We start from the raw sequence: 26,423 nt of genomic DNA on the forward strand, positions 1-26,423 counted from the left end.
CCTTCCATTTCAATATTATCGCTTGCACAGTGCTCCTTGGGATGTTTAAAGCTTGGGAAATCTTTTTGTATCAAAATCCGGCTTTAAACTTCTTCACAACAGTATTTCGGACCTGCCTGGTGTGTTCCTTGTTCTTCATGATGCTCTCTGCACTTTTAACGGACCTCTGAGACTATCACAGTGCAGGTGCATTTATACGGAGACTTGATTACACACAGGTGGATTGTATTTATCATCATTAGTCATTTAGGTCAACATTGGATCATTCAGAGATCCTCACTGAACTTCTGGAGAGAGTTTGCTGCACTGAAAGTAAAGGGGCTGAATAATTTTGCACGCCCAATTTTTCAGTTTTTGATTTGTTAAAAAAGTTTGAAATATCCAATAAATGTCGTTCCACTTCATGATTGTGTCCCACTTGTTGTTGATTCTTCACAAAAAAATATAGTTTTATATCTTTCTGTTTGAAGCCTGAAATGTGGCAAAAGGTCGCAAAGTTCAAGGGGGCCGAATACTTTCGCAAGGCACTGTAAATTACTGGAATTGCAAATGCATGGTTAAGAGACACTAATGGGAGAGTCGAGAATGCTGGTGAAATCCCAGTGTGAATCCAGCCTATAGTCGGTTCTATGGCTAGTGGTGAGGGGAAATTACCCATGAATGAAACAACTGTTGACACAAGCAGAATTATTCTTCCCTGCCTCCAAGCACAGGGCCGATGGATTGTGAAATACTGTGCTCTTTCCCCGGCGTCTCCGGTCCCTCAGGGCTTAGCAAACATTAGCTGACACATGAGGGCAAGGAATTCTCATAGCCCCAGGGATAGCTTTCCTCCTGGCACAATATGCAGCCCTGCTGCCCACTACCTGGCGAGGCTAGATAATGAAGCCATGAGGAATGGAGGCAGCAATTACCACAGGGCCCAAAACCAGGGAGGTGGGTATTAGTGAGTTTAGCAGTTTAACAAATGCCTCAAGAATGCAGAGCATCACACCGTGAACGAACAAACGAACATGCAACTGGGCGAGAAAGCTAGGGATAACGTGATACAACAATCTAGGAGAGAAGGGTTGACTTTGTGACATTCTGACCTATTGTTGAACCATGCATGCAGAGAAAGGGATGTTTGTCTCTTTAACACACCAGATACAGTAAGTCTATCTGTTATACCATGTACATCCCTATGGAAACAGAAGCAAACAGCAATTAGGTCAAGCAAATATCCGAGGTCCTCCCCCGGATATTTTTTAATTACATTTTGAAACGCATTTCCACACAGTTTGACATTACTTATTATGCCTCTGGAGGGGTATATGGAGGGGTATCTGGAGGGGTATATGGAGGGGTATCTGGAGGGGTATATGGAGTGGTATAGTATTAAGAAGACACGAAAGATAAAGACTGAGTTTTTATAGTTGGAGTTCGCCTACCTTAAGCCAAGTCCACATTTTTCTTTTAAGTATAATAATTGAGTGTGGACATTCCATGGACATGGAATGACACTGATGGCAGGAATCCAAGCGGTTAGAGTATTGGGCCAGTAACTGAAAGGTTGCTAGTTCGATACCCCGAGCTGACAATGAAAAAAATCTGTAGATGTGCCCTTGACAAAGGCGCTAATTGCTTCAGGGTTGTCATCGAGAATGGTAGACCCTGGCAATGACCTCACTCTCTGAGGGTGTCTCAGAGGGGATATGCAAAACAAACACATTTCCAATTCACACATGTGTATAACACACACTTTTACATGTGTGAAATAGGACAAAAATTGGCACCCACCAAATGAGTATTATTATTACACTTGTGCCATTATTAAATGAACCCTACAGATGATTAACCATATACTCTGTATGTGCCTTGTCATTTTTCAGATTAGTGATGTTTTCAAATGTCTTTATCTGCTGACTAACATCAAGAGTTGTTTAGAGACATAGGAGTAGATAGTAAAGTGTGTGTCCTTTCAGGTGATGTAACATTCTAACTCCAAATCATTTAGATTGTTTACACAAATGCAACTACATCAGCTGTTAAAATAATTAGAAATGGAGATACATGGCTCTTCTTCTGTAAGGCTCAAATGTTGATGCCGACTCCCGAGTCTGTCTCCCAACTGTATTATTTCAGCATCCACTCTGTCATTCATAAAGTTTTTCTCCTAATGACAACGACGGTTTTGGTGTGTTTGTTTTAGCCTGCCAGGGGTGCCTGGGCGTTATCATCTCCTTAAAGTCAATGGAGCAGCCCAAAAAATATTATATATATATGGATAACCAGAACAAACACATCTATTTTTCCCCAGATTGACTTCGCTCTGATCCAATGAGAATGGGGAGCGCCAAGGGTGGCCAATCACATTTCCGCCCACCCAACCCCCACCTCCCCTCGTACTGAAATGAGTCTGGAGGGGCATGAATAGACAGATCGGCTGTCTATAGAAAGCACGGTTGAGCGGATGAGATGCAATGCATCGGAACATGGCCGATAAACGAACCTACCTCCAGGCTATGCTGAACCCCTAGTTATCTAAAAAAATAACTGTTGTAAAATACAGCATAATCTGGCCACCCCAAACATTTTTAGTATACTGCATGTGCAATTAGGGTACAATTAGGGTACACTAAACAGAATGCCCTGCCTTTCATATGCTATCCTTAATCCCCCCCACACTGCAAAGAAGAGGAAATTAGTCTCCCAAGGAAAGCAATCGCCTCGTATCCTCCCATTTTCTACACCTCAGATATCTGCAAAGGGAAACTGACACCTTCTCGGCTTGTTCCCTAAACCACCTTTAATCGCCAGCAGCATTAAAGGGGGCTAATTTCCATACTAATTTCTTTCTTCTCTACTCACTCGCCTTAATTCCAGCGCCGGGCGCCAGGCTAGCAGATGTGTGTCTCTTGATCCAATGGCGGAAGATTAATTGCATTCTGGGTTACATGCTCGGAATTCAGAATGTGAGGAGAAACGCAGACGGCATCTATGCAGGCAGACCACATACGACATAGTGACAATTAATAACCCTCCTTCAGGGAAGAGAAAATTGAACTGTCCAGCCATCCCAAAAGACTGCAGTGCTTCTGCCTTTATTGATATCTTTGGCCAGATAGAAGCAGCATTACCGTCCCCAGGCAGCGTGACTCCACTGGGGCTAATGCTGTGACTCTGCTGTTACCAGTCCAAGTTAGTAGACCTGCACCAATCATAGCAGCACAAACAAGTCCCACCACCGCCACTGAATGCTAAGCCAGATTAGTCTCTGGGGTTGTTTGTCAGGTTTTATGGGGATAAAATAACATGACATGTGCAGTGAGGCTCACACACACACACGCCCACCCACACCCTCACACCCACACCCAAACCCACACCCACACCCACACCCACACCCACAAATGTTTGGACACACACATGCATGCTTATACACACACACGCACATACACAACCTCATCACCCACACACACACCTCTCCCATAACCAATACTCAGTGAACCATCCATGATTGCCACATTGTGGGAGGTTGACATTAAACCATCCATGATTTCCACATTGTGGGAGGTTTACATTGCTTATGGACCAATAGGCTCTTAGCAGAAGCAAAGATGAGTGGTTGGTTGGTAAGGGGCTATATAAATAAACAGGGGTTCTGATTACACCTGCCTTATGGAGCCTGCCAGCAGTGTACATTCCAGCCCTGCTGGAGTCCGACGGCGAAGGTGATGAAGTGTAACATTTAAAGCTGGCACAATCATAGGGCAAAGTCCCCATTACCTTCAAGCCCGGTGGCACATTACGGAAAGCAATAAACACGAGGGCCTCTGTGCTACTGCGTTTATCAACAGTGGCAACATATGGGTAACACCCTCCCCTCCCCCCTCCCTCCCACGGGTGATAACCACAGTGTTGTGGACAGTGGAAAGGGGAAAGTGTCACATTCTAATGACATGTCATGATTCATCAAAGGTATTATGAGGCAAGAATATATCAACAAAAGAAGATTAGGTGTATCCAGGTTTCCCCTGGTTTCCACTCTCAATTAAACACTAACAATCCCCAGTGTCACTGAGAGAGAGAGAGAGAGAGAGAGAGAGAGAGAGAGAGAGAGAGAGAGAGAGAGAGAGAGAGAGAGAGAGAGAGAGAGAGAGAGGGTTATCCCCTGTCACTATAACCTCTTGTCCTCCTGATAAGCCACTCAATAGCCAACTGAGGCTAGGGAGGGATTTAGAATATTACTGGGGATCTAAATCAGCCAGAGCAGCTGCTCATAAACTAGATATTAGATAGACAGATTTGGGGAGGAAAATAAACATGGCAATATGTTTCTCCGACTTAGGTCCCCGCCTCCGTAAATACATATCAACTCACAAACACACTTACACATGCTGCCGGATGGAGACCGTAGTCAGTATACTTTGTGCTCTTTTACTGTAGCAGGCTGATGTCAATGACCTCTTTATCCTTCTGTCGCTGTCTATGGCCTTTAACTTAAGCCTCCAGCTCAGAGTTCGACATGCATCAGTACAGTTACATTGAGAGACTATACAGTATCAACCAGCCATAGATTTAAATATAATAAAATGTATCTCTATGCTACCAACATTCGCCCTTCTGCACCCACAGCATCTAAGGGGAACACAATCGGTAGCAGAGCGCTAATTTGTCTTGACTACAAAACAGCTGTAAACACCCCAGAGGGGAAGCGGAGATAAGAGCTCCTGTGGTGGGTCGTGGAGATGCTATCAGACAGGGAGACATGCCCCACCAAGGCCTGATTCAGTTTTAGGTGTTACCATCGCCCATGTTCCCCAATTAATCAGGGAGGGTGACACTGAATAAACACACTAAGTACAAAGCTAATTGAGCGTACACCAGGTTAACAACGCACCCTATAGGACTATAGAACCAAGTCCTTGTGCATTCAGGACATTGTGTTTGTGTGGCTTTCTTGTCAGGTGCCCCGGGGCTTCACAACAAAGGCTACTGATTTTGCACATTGTGGTAACCAAATCAAAATGAAAATCTCTGGAAATCTCTCTCATCGTGTGTGATTGGGTCTATTGTGCTAAATGCTAGTGAACCGGTGGGAGGAATGTAAAATGTCAGGGTTCAAACAGGGGTCAGGTCTAGCAGACATCAATAGGGCAAACTCATTCAGACTTGGGTCCTGATTCATGGCATTATTGCCTGTACCTCAACTAGGGCCCTTCTCAGGCTGAACCGCGTAGAGGGAAAATGGATACGTCGATACATTGTTCTTTTATTTCAGTGCTCGTTCTCATTATTAGTTTGGGAAATGTATCAATATGCAAAGAACACAAACTTCATAATAACCTGTTTTTTTTGTCAGATTAATAAGTTATGACATCCAATATATTCATTTGGTAAACTTTGAAGGCCAGATAATTGCACATTGACAGGAAGAAAGAGCTAATTCAACAATTTGGGGAGGGGGGTTAGATGTAATAGCTGTTAATTAGTCTGACATCTTCTAAGTTTAGCAGTTGTAGGAGAATATTAGGCCATTCCCAGAGGGAGGGCTACATAGTGCATGTTAATTGCCATCTAATGGCATAAATATTCAGATTAATCATGCACAAATATAGCATATTTCTCTTAAACATGATTCATTTCAGAAGCAAATGGGTTATTGGGTGACTAATTATGAACTGCTTAAATATCCACAAACCGCATATTAAATCAGTGTTTGGCAGCGTTTGATGACCAGGAACCCTACCAACCCTCCTGCACACTTCAAACAATATTCCTTTATTCACTTGCATCTCATTCCCCATTTAGAGCCACACAACCATTCCAATACAATACCATCTGCACGTAATTCTTATCCCGTGCCCAAAAAAAAGGAGATAGAGGGGATAACATTTGGATCATTAAACCTGCGAGAGCACGGTTCCAGAAATCCATGACATATTTGACAAGAGAAACATCCAAATCAATCTGAGTGGAAACAAAAATGCAAATGTGCTGGCTGCTGGTTGCCGTGCCAACTGGCTGCTGGTTGTCGTACTCATGACGGGCAGAGAGGGCCACAGTATGTATCAACACCAGCCATGGAGAAAAGCCTCATATCTGGCCTCTGGTAACACACAACTGGATCCTAGGAAATATGGTGCACAGACCAGAAACGGCTTCCCCACAAACACGACTCTGAATGTAATAATCACATGCCATCAAACACAAATGCATCCACTTCATTCCTAATCAGAGCACCACACAGAGAGAAGTGGTATTAATGTTGGGTGAGGGACACAGAGAGAAGTGAGAGAAGGGTGGTATTAACAGATCAGAACACACCGTGAGCTCTCATCACTATCATACTTACAAACGTGCTCTACCTTTGACAGACAGACTGCAAGGTTTTTCTTGATCTTGCAATATGGAGTGATGCATATGAATGGGGTTTTAATCCATTGTAGCTCCATTCCTTTTCATGGAACAGAAATGACCATCAAAAGGAGCAAGGAGCTTTCGCTGTTGTGCGTAGAGTGAGAGAAAGTCAGAGATGGGTTCTGCTGCCTCGGCAGTCTGAAGTGGGGAGATGAGATGGCTCTCTGTCAGAGATGGGTTCTGCCGCCTCGGTAGACTGAAGTGGGGAGATGAGATGGCTCTCTGTCAGAAAACACAGAGACTGGACTGCGCTGAGATGCTTTGAAATTGCTATCAGGTGAAGTTGGGGGAGGGGGGGTGGCTAATCTGAGATGACAAAGGCTGTTACAGTGTCTTTGTACATTTATAGTGTACCACCATTGCTGACATTTGTTTGTTGCTCTCTGAACTGTTATCAGCTCTTTCTAAGAGCCAATTTATGCTTGATCTGAAAATGTGGTCGGAGGCGTTGTATGGATGGGGTGACGGAATTGCGGCACCTCCGGAGGCACACAGAAGCCAAATTGAGCTCCATAACTCACCGCTGTGCACCTCTCAAATTTTGTTACAATGAGGAGGGCTCCGTATACCGTAGCTCCGCAATGACATGATTGGTTGATGGTAGGTGTGGGCGGGGGGTCCTGTATAAACACAAACTCCCTTCCTTGACAACTTCCTTCACAACAGCTCTGCACTGCTCCACGAAGAGCAAGAAGTATGGATGCCCTGACTTCTGCAGAGGCCGTATCATGGTAAATGCTGCACGCCAATACAGACGTCGGATTGACCACACAACGCTATTAACAGTGGAGGGTCCTCAGAGGAGGAAGGGGAGGACCATCCTCCTCAGTGAATTTCAAAAAAATATATATATCCTTTTTAAATTAAACTATACTAAATATATTCACATGACCAAATAATTTATTATAACATGCTGTACTCTGTAGGGTAGCACCATGGTGTAGCCGGAAGAATAGCTAGTTTCCATCCTCCTCTGTGTACATTGACGTCAATACAAAACCTGGGAGGCTCGTGGTTCTCACCCCCTTCCATAGACTTACACAGTAATTATGACAACTTCCGGTGGACATCCTCCACCCTATCAGAGCTCTTGCAGAATGAACTGAATGTCAACCCAAACACCCGGCTCAAATAGAGAGGGATGCTATGTTACCTAGATGACTATGGCTATCCAACACTGGAACTCTTCCAAGTCAATGTAAGCTTTTGGTTTTGTAGGCTGTGTAGCGGTTAGTGGTTATGATATGAAGGTTTGGCTTGGAAAGTTTTTTTTGCCTGGTCACAAACAGCTGATGTGTTGTGCATTGAAGTCCACAAGTGAATGTAACAAGAAGGAAGATGCGTGTAGATGCGAGAAGGAATTATCCAATGATCAAAGGGATCATTCTGTTTGTATGTGGCTGCTATGAAAGTGAACTGTGTTTACATGTGATCAGGGGTGTATTCATACCACCAATTCTGTTAAAAAAACGTTTCTCAAACGGAACTAAACAGGGATAAACATAACTGAATTTGTCCAATGGAAACTCTAATTTTCAACTGTTGGATTAATGATTACATCCAAGATCAGTTAGATGTAGGCAAGATTGTGCAAGGCGGTATTGAATGTGTCAATGTCTGTCACCTTGATTAATCAAATTTCTCTCGACCTGTGCACCTACGCTGTAAACTTTCATTCATAGACTAGGTTGTAGCAACCTCATGATGGGTATAGGGAAAATGTTAGTATCATATATTAGCCTAAACCTGTTAAACAGCACAGACCGCCACTTCTATCTAACCCTGTGTGAAGTAAAGCATTGCGGAGGAGCATGATGACGCGCAGACGGTAGCAAAAGCTAGGCTAGTTAGGGTGAAGGGGAGTTTCACACTCCAAGTCTGCTTTTGAGCATATTTAAGACTTTTTTAGCCTGGAAGACTTGAACCGCCACAGTTCAAAGTACACAGAGAATTATTGATTTTGTCCCTTTCTATATTTTTCCTCCGGCAAGGCATGTCTGCATGGCACACACACTAACCTAAAAGGGTTCTTCATCTGTCCCCATAGGAGAACCCTTTGAATAACCATTTTTGGTTCTAGGTAGAACCCTTTTGGGTTCCATGTAGAACCCTTTCTACAGATGGTTCTACATGGAACCCAAAAGGGTTCAAATCAAGTGTTACTGGTCACATGTTGGGAAAAAAACTAGTGTTAGACTAACAGTGAAATGCTTATTTCCTAACAATTTAGAGAGAAAAATAGTAACACAAGGAATAAATACAAAATGAGTAATGATAACTTGGCTATATACATGGGGTACCAGTACATAGTTGATGTGCAGAGGTATGAGGAAATTGATGTAGAATTATACATATAGGTAGGAATAAAGTGACTAGTTAACAGGATAGGTAATACACATTAGAAGCAGCATATGTGATGAGTGAAACGAGTTAGTGTAAAAAGAGTCGATGCAGAAGGTCCTGGTACTATTTGGTTAACTATTTAGCAGACATATGGCTTGGGTGTAGAAGCTGTTCAGGGTCCTGTTGGTTCTAGACTTGGTGAATCGGTACCGCTTGCCGTGCGGTAGCAGTGAGAACAATCTATGACTTGATTAGCGGGTCGAGAGCTTCAATTTCCTCGGTGTCCACATCACTAAGGAATTAACATGGTCCACACACACCAACACAATCCTGAAGAAGACACAACAACCCGTCTTCCCCCGCAGGAGGCTAAAACGATTTGGCATTGGCCCTCAGATCCTCAAAAGGTTATATAGCTGCACCATTGAGAGCATCTTGACTGGCTTCATCACCGCTTGTTATGGCGCTACAGAAGGTAGTGTGTACGGCCCAGTACTTCACTGGGACGGAGCTCCCTGCCATCCAGGAACTCTATACCAGGCGGTGTCAGAGGAAGTCCCTAAAAATTGTCAAAGACTCCCTCCACTACAACCCTGTCGATGTTCTACCTTGAACCAAAAAGTTCTATCCCTTTGGGGATAGCCGAAGAACCCTTTAAGAACTTTATTTTCTAAGACTGTACTTCTGTAGTCTGACTTTCTGTCCCTGATGCTCGGCTCGAAAGTAGTAGCAGAGTCCCTCTATCGCTGTATTGGCACTATCCTCACCCATCGCAGTCCAACACGCCTTTCCATGCCTCTCTGCCCACTGAAACTTGGCCCACACTCAGACACATAGCTACAGGTAGCTAGCGGAAGACAGAGACAGACAGTGGTGCATTGATTCGGAATGGGCAAGATGGCGGTGCTTGTTTTGGCTGTGGTAGAGGACATCCTTATTATTGGTATTCGTCCACACGGCATTGCAAGAAATTGATTCCCCCTCACCACCCTGGCCAGAGGCTGAAGGAAGAGGAAGTGACAGGCTTAATCTGTCTATGATCCCTGTCCCTCAATGATGTTATGCCCTCCATGATACGTCCATTAAAATCTCTTCAACTCTCTCTATCCGAGGGCACAGTCCTAGAAGCACTGGTATAAGTTTTTCTTATGCCAATATAACCAAGCATGTTGTGTCACGGTTTTCATGTGGTGAAGTAGAGTCGGACCAAACTGCAGCGTGTATATTGCGATCCATGTTTAATCACACAACGTAAACACGAATAAACACAAACACTACAAAACAATAAACGAACCGAGAACCGAAAACAGCCTATACTTGTGTCAACTAACACAGCACAAGGACATCAAGACACTCAGGACAATCCCCCACAATACAAACAAAGAATATGGCTGCCTAAATATGGTTCCCAATCAGAGACAACGATAAACACCTGCCTCTGATTGAGAACCACTTCAGACAGCCATAGACTAACCTAGAACACCCCACTAAGCTACAATCCCACTATCTACACACCACATACAAAAAACCCATGTCACACCCTGGCCTGACCAAATACATGAAGAAAAACACAAAATACAACGATCAGGGCGTGACATGTTGTTAGTTAGCCATAGTCCTTAAAGCACGGCTAGGTGGATTCCACTTGGACTCCATATACTTAATGTCAACATAACAGGGCAGTTGTTTTGCCATAGTCTCCATTTAGACAACAACATGTATTTTTTATCCATATGCGAATAGAACTGGAATGTTGTCTTTTGTCAATTTGATGATGTTTTCTTTATTATGAGCTTGACAATAAGCCATTGTCTGGATGGAAGCTTGTTGATGGTGAAGGGCACAGGGAGTTCATCCTTGCTTGGTGTCCCTCACCCAGTGGTGGAAAAAGTACCCAATTGTCATACTTGAGTAAAAGTGAAGATACCTTAATTGAAAATGACTCAAGTAAAAGTAAAAGTCACCCAATAAAATATTACTTGAGTAAAAGTCTAAAAGTATTTGGTTTTAAATACACTTAAGTATATTTTAGCAATTACATTTTATTTTGATACCAAAATTAAAAGTAAACGTATAAATCTTTCAAATTCCTTATATTAAGCAAATATTTTTAATTTGCAGATAGCCAGGGGCACAGTCCAACACTTAGACATAATTTACAAACAAATAATTTCTGTTATGTGAGTCCGTTAGTCTGTCAGATCAGAGGCAATAGGGATTACCAGGGATGTTCTCTTGATTAGTGCATTAATTTGACCATTTTCCTGTCCCGCTAAGCATTAAAAATGTAATGAGTACTTTTGGGTGTCAAGAAGAATGTATGGAGTAAAAAGTACATAATTTTCTTTAGGAATGTAGTGAAGTAAAAGTAAAAATAGTCAAAAATATAAATAGTCAAGTAAAGTACAGATACCCAAAAAACGACTTAAGTAGTACTTTAAAGTACTTTTACTTAAAGTACTTTACACCACTGCCCTCACCGAACATTAATACCACCCTTGTCTCACTTCTCTCTGTGTCCCTCACCCAATGTTAATAGTAGAAATGAATGACATATAGGTGTGGGTCACGACTCACAGGTAAACAGCACCCAAAACCATCTGGGTAATGCTTAAAGTTCCTTTAATTGCAAACAAGTAACACCTTTCCCCATGCACAGTAGGGGTGTGCTGACTGTGCTCCACATGTGGTCCAATGTCTACGGAGAAACACATTGTCATGGCCACTTTGTTAATGAGAGTTCAATTGGCAGTACATTCTGGGTAATTAGACTGAAACAATAAAAAGTCACAATCATAATGAAGGGAGAAGTAGCCTAGCCAATCACCATCGTCTCCTCTTAGATGACAGAGGAGATACAGTATATTAGTGTCTGAGATCAATATCTGGCTTCGGCCAAATGATACAGATAAAACAACACCATGCTTAGAAATGTAAACAATTATCTTTACAACCACTCAACACAAAGCACTCAAATCATTAAAATCAAAAGGACAAACCAATGAGTGTAATTTGTCCAGTAGTCTACTCTATCGCTACTTACATGGAGACAGAGACATAGCTAGTGGCTAGGCTACTGGCACTATTGATTTGTTCACCTTAATTCCCCTTTCCTATGAAACAGCAACTTTGTTTCAACCTTTGCACAGTTTCAAATGGAATATAATACAGAATAAAATGTACAGGCCTTTACTCTGCAATGGGATTCAAATATGGCATCTAAAAAGCCTTGAGTAAAAAGTCCCACAGCCACCTATGGTTGTTTTAATTCCCTGTCCATTAAGAATTTATTACGAGGATACTGTATCTAGCCTCAGAATCCACCCAGTGTATTGTCTTGATAAAGCACCAGCAATGTACCCTATTACAGGCTACACAGAGAGAAATGTTGCTTGTTTTGTTTTTCAAAGAAGCAGAATGACAGAGTAGTGTAGCCTGCAGTTGACAGTTAGACGTAAAATAACTCTGAAATATTAAAATAATGCATCCATCCATCCAAGCCCATTCTATATCTACATACTGTTACAGTTCTATAGGGATTCTTGTCTTACTAGAGCCTCTTATTTCATGTGGCGTAAGACTGTGAGATACTCTGATGCATATTTCACAAGAAATCAGTGTTTTGGCCTTTTCCATGTTGGGGTGTACAGCCAGTAATTTGAATATAACAGTACCCCTACACTGAAAGTAGAGGGCTGTTTGAGGCTTTGGTGTACAGGGGTGCAATTTTCACTGGGGACAGAGGGGACTGGTGACGGGACAGGGGGACATGTCCCCCAAACATTCTGAAGTTGTGTTACAAAACTAGGCTACGGTGTGCTTTAGGACTGTGCGGACGCCTCCGAGCGGTCGGGTAGACTGTTTGGAGTGTTATCCGAAAGGATAAAAAAATATATATAATGTTACTATTATGTCCCCCCCATTTCTAAAACCAACGTTGCGCCCCTGGTGTTGTATTACAGAAATATGGCTATTTGGTATAATAGTTTGATGTATGGCTATTATTACTTTTCATTACATCTCAGGTAAGATAGGCGGAATACAAAACATTTCTGTGAAAGCATAACTTGTGGACAAATACTGTATGTTGATAATGAGAATCAATAATCACCTGTAATACAGGTAATCAAGCAAACTACATCCAAACGTAATAAACGTTGAAAAGCAAAATAATTGCATATCACAGAGCAAGATGGTCTGCCACAATGAGAAAGGTATAGCTTATGCAATTTAACAAAAGGCAGAATGTTTGTGACAAATGTTGTCGGGTCAATGTCAATAACCGAGCCAAGCAGCAAAAGGACGCTAGGTGTCACCCTTGTGACTTTTAAACCGGGTAACCCTCGATATGGTCTGGGTTGTCTGCAGCCAAGTTTGCCAGATGGGGAGGAGTGAGCTGGGGAGTGAGAAGGCAGCGAAACCCACGAGGGATAAGGAGGTCTGTTCTAAATGACAAATAAGCCTTACAACACACCTACTAGGTCTAGTCGTTGCAAAAAAACAAACATTATTAGACTACCTATCCAAGCAAATAGCCAACCTTTTTGACCACGAAAAAATATGCAGTCTATCGCATCCTCAAAATAGTAATTTTAGGAATAGGACCTGGCCAATATACACATGACACAAATGTTAGTAAAAATCAGTGTGCTTTCTGTACCATTAATACAACAATTAAATATTGCCACTCAGTGTCGTGAACTTCCGAATGTAAGTTGATATGAGTTCTCAGGTAGGCTTCCCTTCATTTCCACTGATTGACGTGTGAAGTTATATTGCTGTTCCACCCAAAAGAAGATTGAAGTAGCCTAGTCTACAGGTAATTTACCGTACTGGCCTTATCAGGGATCAGCTAGCATGACACAAAAAAAGTGTTAATTTCAACAGACCTAAGGACTGCAGTGACATATTCTAAGAATTCTCTCAAATTATTTTAATTAGAACATGTTTCTGCATCAATGCAATCATATTTTTTGTTGTTACACATTTTAGTAACCATATCGTTTTCTTCACATCTAAGAAATGCAACGCGTGTGTGTGCGTGAGTGTGTGCGTGTATGTGTGTGTGTGTGTGTTTGCGTGTGTGTGTGTGTGTGTGTGTGTGTGTGTGTGTGTGTGTGTGTGTGTGTGTGTGTGTGTGTGTGTGTGTGTGTGTGTGTGTGTGTGTGTGTGTGTGTGTGTGTGTGCGTACGCACGTGACTGAGTGTATGTGTGTGTGTGTGTGTGTGTGTGTGTGTGTGTGTGTGTGTGTGTGTGTGTGTGTGTGTGTGTGTGTGTGTGTGTGTGTGTGTGTGTGTGTGTGTGTGTGTGTGTGTGTGTGTGTGTGTGTGTGTGTGTGTGTGTGTGTGTGTGTGTGTGTGTGTGTGTGAGAGAGAGAGAGAGAGAGAGAGAGAGAGAGAGAGAGAGAGAGAGAGAGAGAGAGAGAGAGATAGTTTGCAGCCTGCGACTACAATCACATTTGTTTCATTGTCCAGAAATAAGACACGATGTTACACAAATAATATGCAACATAACACTTGTCGTCGGTGTATTGGTAACGCACGTGTCCTCGTTTTACATGACAGACTATACCTACCTGTTTCTCAAGAATGCTTGGTGTTACATTTCACGCATCTACAGTACAGCATTCTGAAGCATTTCATAGTCGAATTTGGCTCACCTTAATAAAATAGGCTACAATAAGATATAGGCTACTTCCATTATGTAAAAAAAAAGACTACATCGGGATGTCATCAGCATGTGTGGATCAAGTATTATTTCGATTCATTGAAGGATTGGACTCTGTCCTCAGATCACAGTCGCCTTTAGGGCAAACCCTGAATACCACCGGTATATCAAACTTAGAAAGAAAGCATGTAAAAACTCCGATTGCATTGGAATGACGAGTAAACACACCAATAGTTCTAACCATTATGCTATATAGACGTAGGGTCTTTAATTAGTCCTAATACATTAACTACATGATACACATCGAGTAATAAATAAATACATGTATTTACACTACTTAACCCTTTCCACAGTTGAACAAGTGTGCAGGTAGCTGGCCGAGTTTTCATTGCTGTATATTTCCCCACCAACCAGCAAATCCAACCCTCCTGTGTAACCTCTGATTGGTTGAGGGGATTGCTGGTCCTGGTCCGGAGAATTAGCGCTCAGCGCTGAGCTGTGCATTCGGCAGTGTGCAGCATTGATGCGAGCGGAGCCGGAGCGCGTATTGGGGTGAACTAGTAGCCTACTGACAACGAGTGGTGCTGGATATTTTTCATGCAATTGGCTCTGCTGCATGCTTGAAACGAACTGCTTTTTATCGTGACGGTATAACATCATGTTTTTGCCTCTATATTTTTACACTGGATTTGATATTGACCATATCTCCCCGGGACGTGTTCGATGTATTCATGTGTGAGATTGGAGGAAACGAATTAGCAAAAGAAAGATAAAAGACTTTGACAGAGAGAGAGTGAAATCTCTTATCGGCTCGCCTGGAAATTAAAAGGTAACCGTGGTCTTCACTCATAGCATTAGGCCCACAAGATTCGTTCTGTCAACAGCATCATTGGTCTACATTCGATGACTGGACTTTGGCTATTCACGGATTTTCTCAATGCGGATTCCTTTTTTACGTTTCCATCGGATATGTGGTGTGATATAATTGCCCATTGAAGAGGAAAAGTCATTACAACGGAAAAGTCATTACAACTTGAACAAATCATTCATATGCATTTGTGGACGTATGCGTAAAATTCAGTGTGTCTAAAATTCTCCTTATGGTTGTTGAATCGCAATCATGATGCTGGGAAGAATTGAACTGGATCATTTTTAGCCAATAATTTAATCTTCAGTGAACATTATTTTTGGGGGTAAACCTGTTCATTAGAATTTTCCTCCCTTTTGATTTTTTTAATTCATTATTTGCATTGTTTTCCAGCCTGTATCGAAATGGTCGGTTTATCTTGTCAGACGTTCCTATAGTTGTAGCTTGATACAAACAGCGCAGATGTATATGTTGTTCTGAGACCATCAGTGTTCTGAGACCATTCAGAATGTTTTCTAATATCTATCCTCAAGATCTCACGCGTTGCAGCAGATTGGGGAATGTGGTTTCTCTCAGAAGAGTACAATGAGGTAGATGGACTTAAGACCATATAATCAAGTTACATGTATACCAGATAGGATACCAGATAGCCTTTTATGTTATCGAAACCTATTCCATGGATAACTTTTCGATGAGATTCGCTAACTGGAACATTTTGCCAGTTATCTCTGACATGCATAGCTGTGCGTGATCGTACGAGGTCCCAATTAAATCCAAGGAAAAATCAACAGGTACAATGTACGCCAAGGACATGGATTTTATGCAAATTCTTTGGATAGTCCTTTTATGCTGGACTGGGTCTGATTCTGTTATCAATTTGAAATACTCGATAAACGAGGAGCAGAAGGCTGGGTATATCATTGGAAACGTGACAAAGGACGCACAAACTCAAGGATTTGCCATTGCACCGCGTGCGCCGTACTTGCGGGTCATCTCAAATTCAGAGCCGCGATGGGTGGAACTCAGCCCTGCTGGACTTCTCCTCACACATCAGAAAATAGACCGAGATGTGGCTTGCCGACAGACGTCAAAGTGCACTGTCTCTCTGGAGGTGATGTCAAACTCCATGGAGATCTGTGTGATTAAAGTTGAAATTGTGGATTTGAACGATAATGCGCCCAGGTTCCCCACAAACCACATTGACATTGAAATCTCAGAGAATGCCTCCCCTGGTACCAGGTTTCCCCTAGAGGGGGCAAGCGATCCGGACTCTGGGATTTTCGGTGTGCAATCATATTCGATCACCCCGAATGAGCTCTTCGGGTTGGAGATTAAGACTAGGGGGGACGGGTCCAAGATTGCCGAACTCGTAGTGCAAAAATCGTTAGATAGGGAGACCCAGTCTCACTACTCATACGAAATCAGTGCAGAAGACGGTGGAGACCCCCCAAAGATTGGCGCAGTTCAGCTCAATATTAAAGTAATGGATTCGAATGATAATAATCCCGTTTTTGACCAGCCTGTGTATACAGTGAATGTGATGGAGAATTATCCTATTAATACACTTGTAATTGATTTGAATGCAACGGATCCTGACGAGGGAACTAATGGTGAGGTTGTATACTCGTTTAACAGTTACGTCACCGAGAAAACTAGAGATGTATTTAAAATCGACCCTAGAACCGGTATTATCACTGTAAATGGCCCGTTGGATTATGAAGCAACCCATATTTACGAGATTGATGTCCAAGCCAAAGATTTAGGTCCAAATTCTATTCCGGCTCATTGTAAAGTTACGGTCAATGTGATGGATGCAAATGATAACCCACCTGTCATTAGTTTATTGTCGGTGAATACAGAGCTGATTGAAGTTAGTGAGAACGCGCCACGTGGATACGTTATTGCATTAGTAAGGGTCTCAGATAAGGACGCTGGCGCGAATGGCAAGGTGCAGTGTAGACTACAAGGCAACGTCCCTTTCAGGCTCCAGGAATACGAGAGCTTCTCAACCATCCTTGTCGATGGCAGGCTAGACAGAGAACAGAGGGACACATACAATCTAACTATCCAAGCAGAGGACAGTGGCACCCCCCCTTTACGTGCCACTAAATCGTTTGTAGTGAAAGTCACAGATGAAAATGATAACCCCCCCCACTTCCTAAAACCCCATTACCAAGAGATGGTTCTAGAAAATAACCTGCCCGGCTCATGTTTGCTGGCAGTGTCTGCTGTAGATCCCGATTTGGGCATGAATGGCACCGTTTCATACACCATCGTTCCCAGTGAGATTAAACACATGGACGTAAACACATATGTCAGTATAAATCCTTCAGGACGTATTTACTCCATGAGATCATTCGACCATGAGTACACTAGGACTTTTGACTTCAAAGTTTTGGCCAGGGACCAAGGGAATCCGTCCTTATCCACTAACGCGACGGTGCGCATTGTTGTTTTGGATGTGAATGACAATACACCTGTTATGACTACTCCACCCCTGGTAAATGGCACCGCGGAAGTATCCATTCCAAGGAACGCAGGGGTGGGTTACCTGGTGACCCAAGTCAAGGCCGACGACTACGACGAGGGGGAGAATGGAAGGCTGACCTATACCATTTCGGAGGGAGACAGGCCTTTCTTTGAGATAGACCAGGTGAATGGAGAGGTGCGGTCCACCAAGATGTTCGGGGAGCAGGTCAAGTCGACCTACGAGATCACAGTGGTGGCACGCGACCACGGGAAACCGTCCTTGTCGGCCTCTGCATACATTGTTGTCTACCTCTCACCAGACCTGAACGCCCAGGAATCTATTGGACCAGTAAACCTGTCATTGATTTTCATCATTGCCCTGGGCTCTATTGCAGCTATCCTGTTTGTCACTATGATTTTTGTGGCAGTCAAGTGCAAAAGGGATAACAAGGAGATCCGAACGTACAACTGCAGGTACTGAAAACAGCTCTTCATACGCATCTCATTACTTTGGTGTTTCAGTCAGTCATGGTTATAGCCAAGTACCTATTTTCTTATTCTCATGGGCCTACATTTACACATTTTATTGACCATTCAGTGGTGCGCGCGTGTGTTTGTGCTGGCGATATGCGCGCCCTTGCGTTGGTGCCTCCGTGTGTGTGTTGTTCAGGCTAGTCGTGAGTGCACGTAGCTGTATTTCTAGTGCATGTTGAGGGCCCCAGATGTTAGGCGGCACTAAGGAATGCAGGTGCCCATAACTGATAAGAAAAAATGGCCAATGGACTCCTAGACCAGGCGCTGTTGCCTTACTTCATTTTTTCAAAACGTACAATTAACTAGGACTAATAATCTTGACTAGGCGAGGACAATTAGCTGAATTTTACGGCTATTGAATTTCTAGTGCATTCTATTCCCAAAGGTTTAAATGGATGTTCTAAAGAAGACAGACATGGCCTACGATTCTGCAAGAATGATGACATAGTAATAACGATAATGGTAATAATAGTGTTAATAATAATACAGAATTTAAAAAAAGTAATGCTAATCAAGTGGGATCTACTATTATACTAAAACTACTAAGTAATGCAGCTTTGAACCATCTAGGCCTCTACTCCGTGTATGACTATGCCTCAGAAGGGAAGCACATTATTATCTTGATCCGTCATAATAAAAGTATGCTTTTTTTCATCAATCTGAATAGCATCAGCTCTCACTTTCCTTGTGTATTACCGCTTAAAATATATAAAATATATACATTACCAGTCAAAAGGTTGGACACACCTACTCATTCAAGTGTTTTTCTTTATTTTTTACTATTTTCTACATTGTAGAAATAATAGTGAAGACATCAAAACTATTTGCCTTGATGACAGCTTTGCACACTCTTGGTATTCTCTTAACCAGCTTCACCTGGAATGCTTTTCCAACAGTCTTGAAGGAGTTCCCACATACGCTGAACACTTGTTGACTGTTTTTCCTTCACTCTGCGATTCTATATGTTTATTTTATAGTTTTTATGTCTTCACTAATATTCTACGATGTATAAAATAGTCAAAATAAAGAAAAACCCTGGAATGAGTTGGTGTGTCCCAAAACTTTTGACTGGTACTGTGAATTTGTCCATTTAACCTGAAGCTATTATCATATTTCATATTTTACACTCAACATCATTGTTGTTGATGTGCTGCTATGTCAGGCCATTTCATACATGTGGCAATTGGCTGACCCTGTATGATTCCTCCATAAAGTAGAACAAATATACATCTCTCAGTAAGTCCCAGTGGATGAAGCTCTATTGACCAAAATGTTGGGTTGAGATCCATGAAACATACATGTAGCCTAAGAATGCCATTGTGTGGCAGTTACTCTTTTTTTGAAACATTGAGTTTCTTCTTCTTTATGCACGTAAAGAACTACATGAGGTGTCCAGACAGATCTCTTTTTTAAGTGTGGACCTTCACAGGCACACAGAACAGTTTATTTCCAAAACACTATATCCACCAATTTTTCACATGTGTTTTTTCATCAGAAATGATTGCCTGTGGGTACCTTCATATGTGTTTAAAATATTACTACTCTCAGATTTGTAATTCATAGATTTTAGATCTGTATTCAAATGTTTAAAAAATACACTTGTGCAAAACGCTATATATCCATTGTTTAGCTGGAATAGAACGTTTGCATCCTGTATATTAGTCTCAACTACTGTAGCTTTATTGAGATTAATGCACTAACTGTATGTCACTCTGGATAAGAGCATCTGCTAAATTTAAAACAAATGTTACTTGTAAATGTTTTACATACAGATCTCATATTACTGAATTGATTATTTTGTTACAAAATATATTATTTACATATATTGTCACAAATGTATAATTTGTACAGTTCTTTATAAAAAAAGGCAATTTGTTCTATTTGACTGTGTAAAACTTAGCAGTAGCACTTATTTCCCAGAGAGTGAGGCGGATATATAGTGTTTTGCAAAAAAACATGATTATTTTTTTAAAGTGTTAGATTTCAAACAAATATATGTTTCTCATTCAACAACCCCATACCATGATTAGATAGTGAACAAACGCACCAATCTATTTATTTAAAGAATCTCTTTAAAGAATCTCTTTCATAAGTTCTTCAAAGAATAAACATTTATGTACCAATATTTCTGAAAATGTATATATTGCATTCTGAAATGAAACTTTTCACATACCCATGGATAATGGTTAATATTGATCACCTATTGATTTGAAATCTAAAGCAGTCATGTATTTGCAATATCATGTGATGGTTGGTGAGATATCCACATCAGGTTTCTCCAATCCATATTCTTTAGAGATGTAGATTTGATGAGGGTTTCACCTAGTAGGAGAGCATCTTTACATTCAGTATTCTAAGTATATAGTATAGCACCTCTAAGGCCTCACTTGTTAAGATACATAGCTTCTACTGACCAAAAATATAAACGCAACGTGCAACAATTGCAACGATTTTACTGAGTTACATTTTATATAAGGAAATCAGTCAATTTAAATAAAATCATTAGGCCAGGATCTTTGGATTTCACATGTCTGGGTATGGGCGCAGCATTGGGCAAAGGCCACCCACTGGGGAGAATTAGTTTTTTCTGAATGAGTTTTTCCCAACAATAGGGCTTTATTACAGACATAAATACTCCTCAGTTTCATCAGCTGTCTGGGTGGCTGGTCTCAGACAAGGGGAAGAAGCCCGATGTGGAGCTCCTGGGCTGCAGTGGTTACACGTGATCTGCGGTTGTGAGGCCGGATGGACGTACTGCCAAATTCTCTAAAACAACGTTGGAGGCTGCTTATGGTAGAGAAATGAACATTAATTTCTCTGGCAATATCTCTAGTGGACATTCCTGCAGTCAGCATGCCAATTGCGCACTCCCTCAAAACTTGAGACATTTCTGGCATTGTGTTGTGTGATAAAACTGCACATTTTAGAGTGGCCTTTTATTGTCCCCCGCACAAGGTGCACCTGTGTAATGATCATGCTGTTTAATCAGCTTCTTTTTATACCACATCTGTCAGGTGGATGGATTATCTTGGCAAAGGAGAAATCCTCACTAACATGGATGTAAACAAATTTGTGCTCAACATTTGGGACAAATACCCTTTTTGTGCATATGGACATTTTTTTGATATTTTATTTCAGCTCATGAAAAATGGGACCAACACTTTACATGTTGCATTTATATTTTTGTTTAGTATAGTTTCAAAGTGACATTGTTGTCAACACAACAGCCCACAAACTAATTTAACGACATAAGAATAAAAACATCTGTTTTCTGAAAAGCCAATGCTCTTAGAGAACTATGCAAAAGACTCGACATAAGTTATGTTATTAAGACAATTTATAGGAGTTTTAGGGCATTTTATATGATTTGATGGCTGTCATTGTCATATTGACAAATATAGCCTAGTACATTTCTCAACATGCTTTCAGATTTGGATGTGACCCACAATGCACTATTTCTCTAATAAAAAAAAACACAAGAAACCAACCAACCATTCAAACAAACAACTAAGGTAAATCAAATAATATCTGACCAACACCACCTAACCTTCCTCTTTAAAAATCCTGTCTTGTGGCATAAAAATCATTTTCCTGCTGGGTACTGTAATCAGTATTGATTTTCAGTGCTCCTGAGTAGTTAGTTAGCTACCACCTCAAACCTGAGCAGTGCTTATCTGCAATTTATTGCTCATTCTCTTTGATTCTCTTGTCCATTTTCTGATTTTGGGCCCGGAAGCACTAAAGAGAACAATGACAGAACAGTGCACTCTTTTTTTACCCTCAGTCTCTTCTCTCCCCTACTCAGACTCCAAAGATTGAGAGAGAAAGAGAGATAGAGAGTGAAAAAAATAACAGTTTTGAGATATCCTGAAAAAGAAACATTCAAAGGCTGCTATTACCATTTTCTTTGCTAGAATGAAGGCATGGAAGAGCAGACAAACCCAGACTTCATCATACATGAAAAGGAAAACCCATCCAGTTAATACTAAGGATGGGGAATCTTCCTAGGGCATTTCAGCCAGGGCCTCATATGCAGCCAGAGTCTCAAGTGTTATTAGATGCAGGCTAGAAACAAGAGTAAATACTATTTCCAACCAGGGCTAAAAATATACCTTTGGAGAGTGGGAGTCCATGCAAATGTTTCACACATTAAAACTCAGAGGCAAGGCCCGGGTCAGGAGGGATTCAAGGGTTCAGAGCACAAGCTGCTTAAAACACAGCTTCCCCTCATAAGAATTTGCAAGCCTGGATGGAGAATGGACCCGAGCATCAGCAGCATCCTTTCCATAAAGAATCTCCGGCTTTCTCATTTGGGCTGATTAGAATCAAAATGCTCTGCTCAAGTCAGGGAACAGCCACAGAGACTAGGCTCTAAATGAATTTGAATTTACAGTGCTCCTGCACTCCATATCGCCAGTGGGCCTCGCTTGATAATGAAAGAAAAAAGTGAATTAGCAGTGAGGCTTTAATATGATGGCAGATTCTGGTTGGTGATCTTCAGTATCGTCTTTTGTTGTTGCCTTGTGTGCTTTTGTGGTTTGGCATGTTTGCATTGTGTGTGCTTGTTGTTTGTGACATGTCAACTGTGCCGAGCATGCAAATAAAAACAAATGAGGGATGACGGCTCCATTGGTGGCCCGGGGAAGGCGGTCAGGCTTGGGTGGAGGGGCGGTGGGGGGGTCACTTGAGCGTGGCTCCTCTGTCTCGCTACCCCGGATGCTTACCAATGTACTTGCCACCACCACGGCACACTTCGGTCAGCACTCTGGCATGGCTAAGCAGGGGGCCTCTGGCCGAACGACGTGTGCCTGTGGGCGGGTACGACAGAGCACTGCTTTATTGAGTCTGTTCAGTTTCTTCTACTTGCGCAGGGTGGCGGAGTACTCGTATGGCAGCCAGAAGAAGTCGAGCAAGAAGAAGCTGAGCAAGAACGACATCCGCCTCGTGCCGCGCGACGTGGAGGAGACGGACAAGATGAACGTGGTGAGTTGCTCGTCTCTCACCTCCTCGCTCAACTACTTCGACTACCACCAGCAGAGCCTGCCGCTGGGCTGCAGGCGCTCCGAGAGCACCTTCCTCAACGTGGAGAACCAGAACTCGCGCAATGCCGCGCCCAACCACGGTGGCTATCAGCAGCATCCCTTCGCCAGCGGGCAGGGTCCCCAGCAGCCTGACCTCATCATCAACGGCATGCCGCTGCCAGAGGTGAGACCACGCTTAGTTCGCTCTGATCTGATCTGTCCCTGCAGCGTGTTGCTGTTGTGCCAATCTGTGCCAATGCCCTGGGGGAGAGGGGGACAGGGGGTGGGTGTACAGGACAGGGGAGATTGATGGTTAAGACGGGAACATAGGAGAGTGATGGTTAAGATGGGCCCAGTCGACTCTCAGACTCACTACTCATTGTCATGACTGCGTAGTGCTTCAGCATCCAATGGGTGTATTGTTGTTGTGTGTTACAATATAGTCTTTGTAGGGAGTGTAGTCACTGTGGGTTATAAAATAGTATTTGTAGGGTGTATAGTCGCTGTGGATTATAATATAGTCTTTGTAGGGAGTATAGTCGCTGTGGGTTATAATATTGTCTTTGTAGGGAGTATAGTCACTGTGGATTCACCTGGTGAATGTCAATTAGAGGTCTTCACGGATCCACCTGTACTCGAATACCCTGCCTTGTCCGGAAGGGCCGGTACAAATTAGAATGCGACTGCTGCAGTAGAGAGGTAGAGATATTTTAAAATGTGTGCTGCTGCTCTTGCTTTTCAAGAGAGTGGAGCATGGCGTGTGTAGATTGTTGCTATTGTTGGCCAATCATAAGTCATCAAAGCAGCAATAGTCTACAGTCATAGATCCTCCATGTGTGGCAAAAGTTAGGAGATATCTATTCAGTGGAAGATGGAATTAAAATGGTGGAATTAAAAGTTAAAGGACAAGGATAGGCTACAACGAACAAGAGACAACAGTTAGGCTGCTGCTTAATATTCTGGGTGGAGTTGTTGTTATTTGTAACTGTAGGATGAGAAGCACATCCACTGCAGCCTGAATTAGCCTAGCTAGCTAACATTATCTTAACTAGGTTCTCACGGTTTGATGCAGTCAAGACAGGCACGACGTAATCATATTGCATGATAAATAACCTAGCTATGGCAGCTATTAGTCTACTACAGAGCGAGTCGGCTTGGTTGGTTGCTGTCTCTTGTATCTCCCTCCCTCCTCCCTGTTCCCTGTGTCGCTCTCTCACAGCCTGCTACGGCGGCACCTCTCTCTACTACATTTAATAAAGTAGCTTAAAAAATGACCTTTCTGCTGCTTCTATCACTCGGATCGGACCGGGTCTGGATCCGACCAGACCTGTACGGAACGGGTGTAATTGTCCTCAGGTCTGTTCGAAACAGGACTCTATATTTAACAAAGATCATTTATGTATCGGGTCGGGGTGGGAAAGGCCCAGGTTCATTTCGATCTTTTTAGATCTGTGAAGAAGTCTAAAGTGAATGAATGGTCACATTTACCGTGGATGTTTTGTCAACAGATTGAGCCACACCTTCAGGGCCAGTCATAAGCTCATATGTTCCAGAAACATAACAGATAATCTATACGGAGTCTGGTCAGACAGATACATTTGAGAAATAGATCAAGGCCTTTCAGAGGTTTATTTGTTTCAACTAATTATTATTAAGTAACTGGTTCCGTAGCCTTTTTGTTTACTTAACTTTTCGATCTAAGTGTTACCGAACTTAGTTCCAGCTTAGTTCCAAAAAATATTCAGTAAATGTATTATGTCGTCTTTGCTTAACAAGTTGAAAACATTGTATGTGTGTGTAACTAGTTCCACAGCCTTTTTTTAGGTAAGATTTCCAAATAATAACGACCAATGCGCAGACAGGAAACAGAAACAATGACACCTGGGGAAGGAACCAAAGGGAGTGACATAAATAGAGAAGGTAATCAAGGAGGTGATGGAGTCCAGATGAGTCTGATAACGCGCAGGTGCGCGTAACGATGGTGACAGGTGTGCGCCATAACGAGCAGCCTGGCGCCATAACGAGCAGCCTGGTGACCTAGAGGCCAGAGAGGGAGAACACATGACAGTAGTTGAATGAACATATGAACCAATTGGAGCAAACACATCACTTTTTGCCTATGTTTTCTCATGTTGGTGCTAAGTTTAGGTAAACAAAAATTTCAGGTAACAATTTGACAGAAAAGTTGAGTAAACAATAAAAAGGCTGTGGAAACAGTTACTTAATAATATTTAGTTGAAGTATCTTGATTTTTTTTACAGAGTGCGAGACACATTGATCCAGGTTATCAGCTCCACCACCACAAAGAATAATCATTGCTCGATGTGCGAACTGCCCAATCGTCATGCAGTGAAGGCCAAGGTTGCAGCTCTGCACTCCGCGCAGCTTGCTATTATATAGCTATAGTCACCCCACCATGCATAGGGGTTGATTGTATTGCCGTAGAGATTCAGAAGAAAGCAAAAGGGAGGGAGAGAGAGGGAGAGGGGACAGGGGGAGAGAGAGAGAGAGAGAGACAAAGAAAGAAAGAACCTAAGAAAGGGTGTAGATCCATCCCGTGGAACTGTAAAGTCAAGCGTTAGTAGAAGGGAACGAGTGCATGACGCTATGCTGTGTCCAGGCCTTTATGTACCCACAGGTAGCATTCAGGTCACAACCCTCTCCATGAGCAAAACACAAGGATAGTCCAGCCGGCACAAAGGAATTCCTGAGCAGTTGTTAAACCCAGGCGTCGTAGCCTGTCTTGGCGGCTTAAGCATCCAATAAAAAAGCACCTTAGCCGCAGGATTAGGGAGGCCTTTCTTTGTTTCGGTTCATGAAAAGAGGAGAGAGGGAGAGGGGGAGGGGGAGACAAATAGGGCCGCAGATCGAATCTGATGATCTCATATGCAAAGCTTGGAGGTGTCTGATAGGGCTGAGTTAGGGGGTGGCTGGATGAAGGAAAGGAGGGAGAGGGATGGAGGGAAGGAGGGAGAGTGTCTTAATGCCAGGTGTCTGGGCCCTACCGCATTTTCTAATTTTCCTAGCGCCTGTGATTGGCTTGATTAAGGCAGAGGGGCTGCTTAACATGCAAGCATCGTCGCAGCTCCGCGTTCCACATGACGTTGACAAACATCTCTTTG

The 26,423-nt window shown here is 42.5% G+C and overlaps 1 protein-coding gene across 8 annotated transcripts in view; it reads left to right on the top strand.

Moving 5' to 3' along the window:
• Nucleotides 1–14,921: 14,921 nt before the first annotated feature.
• The window catches only part of pcdh19 (protocadherin 19), a 106,378-nt gene continuing 94,876 nt past the window's right edge, over nucleotides 14,922–26,423 (top strand). For 3 of the 8 annotated variants that reach the window (XM_052512402.1, XM_052512405.1, XM_035760201.2), the window contains exons 1-2: nucleotides 14,922–18,220; nucleotides 23,134–23,485. In XM_052512402.1, the coding sequence (XP_052368362.1) occupies nucleotides 16,074–18,220; nucleotides 23,134–23,485 (2,499 nt within the window). In that variant the 5' untranslated portion in view covers nucleotides 14,922–16,073. The remainder of the gene's footprint in view (nucleotides 18,221–23,133; nucleotides 23,486–26,423) is intronic. The other 5 variants (XM_052512409.1, XM_052512412.1, XM_052512422.1 and 2 more) reach the window with 3 other exon arrangements.

Source organism: Oncorhynchus keta, chromosome 4, assembly GCF_023373465.1.
Source record: "Oncorhynchus keta strain PuntledgeMale-10-30-2019 chromosome 4, Oket_V2, whole genome shotgun sequence".
Lineage (NCBI taxonomy): Eukaryota > Metazoa > Chordata > Actinopteri > Salmoniformes > Salmonidae > Oncorhynchus > Oncorhynchus keta.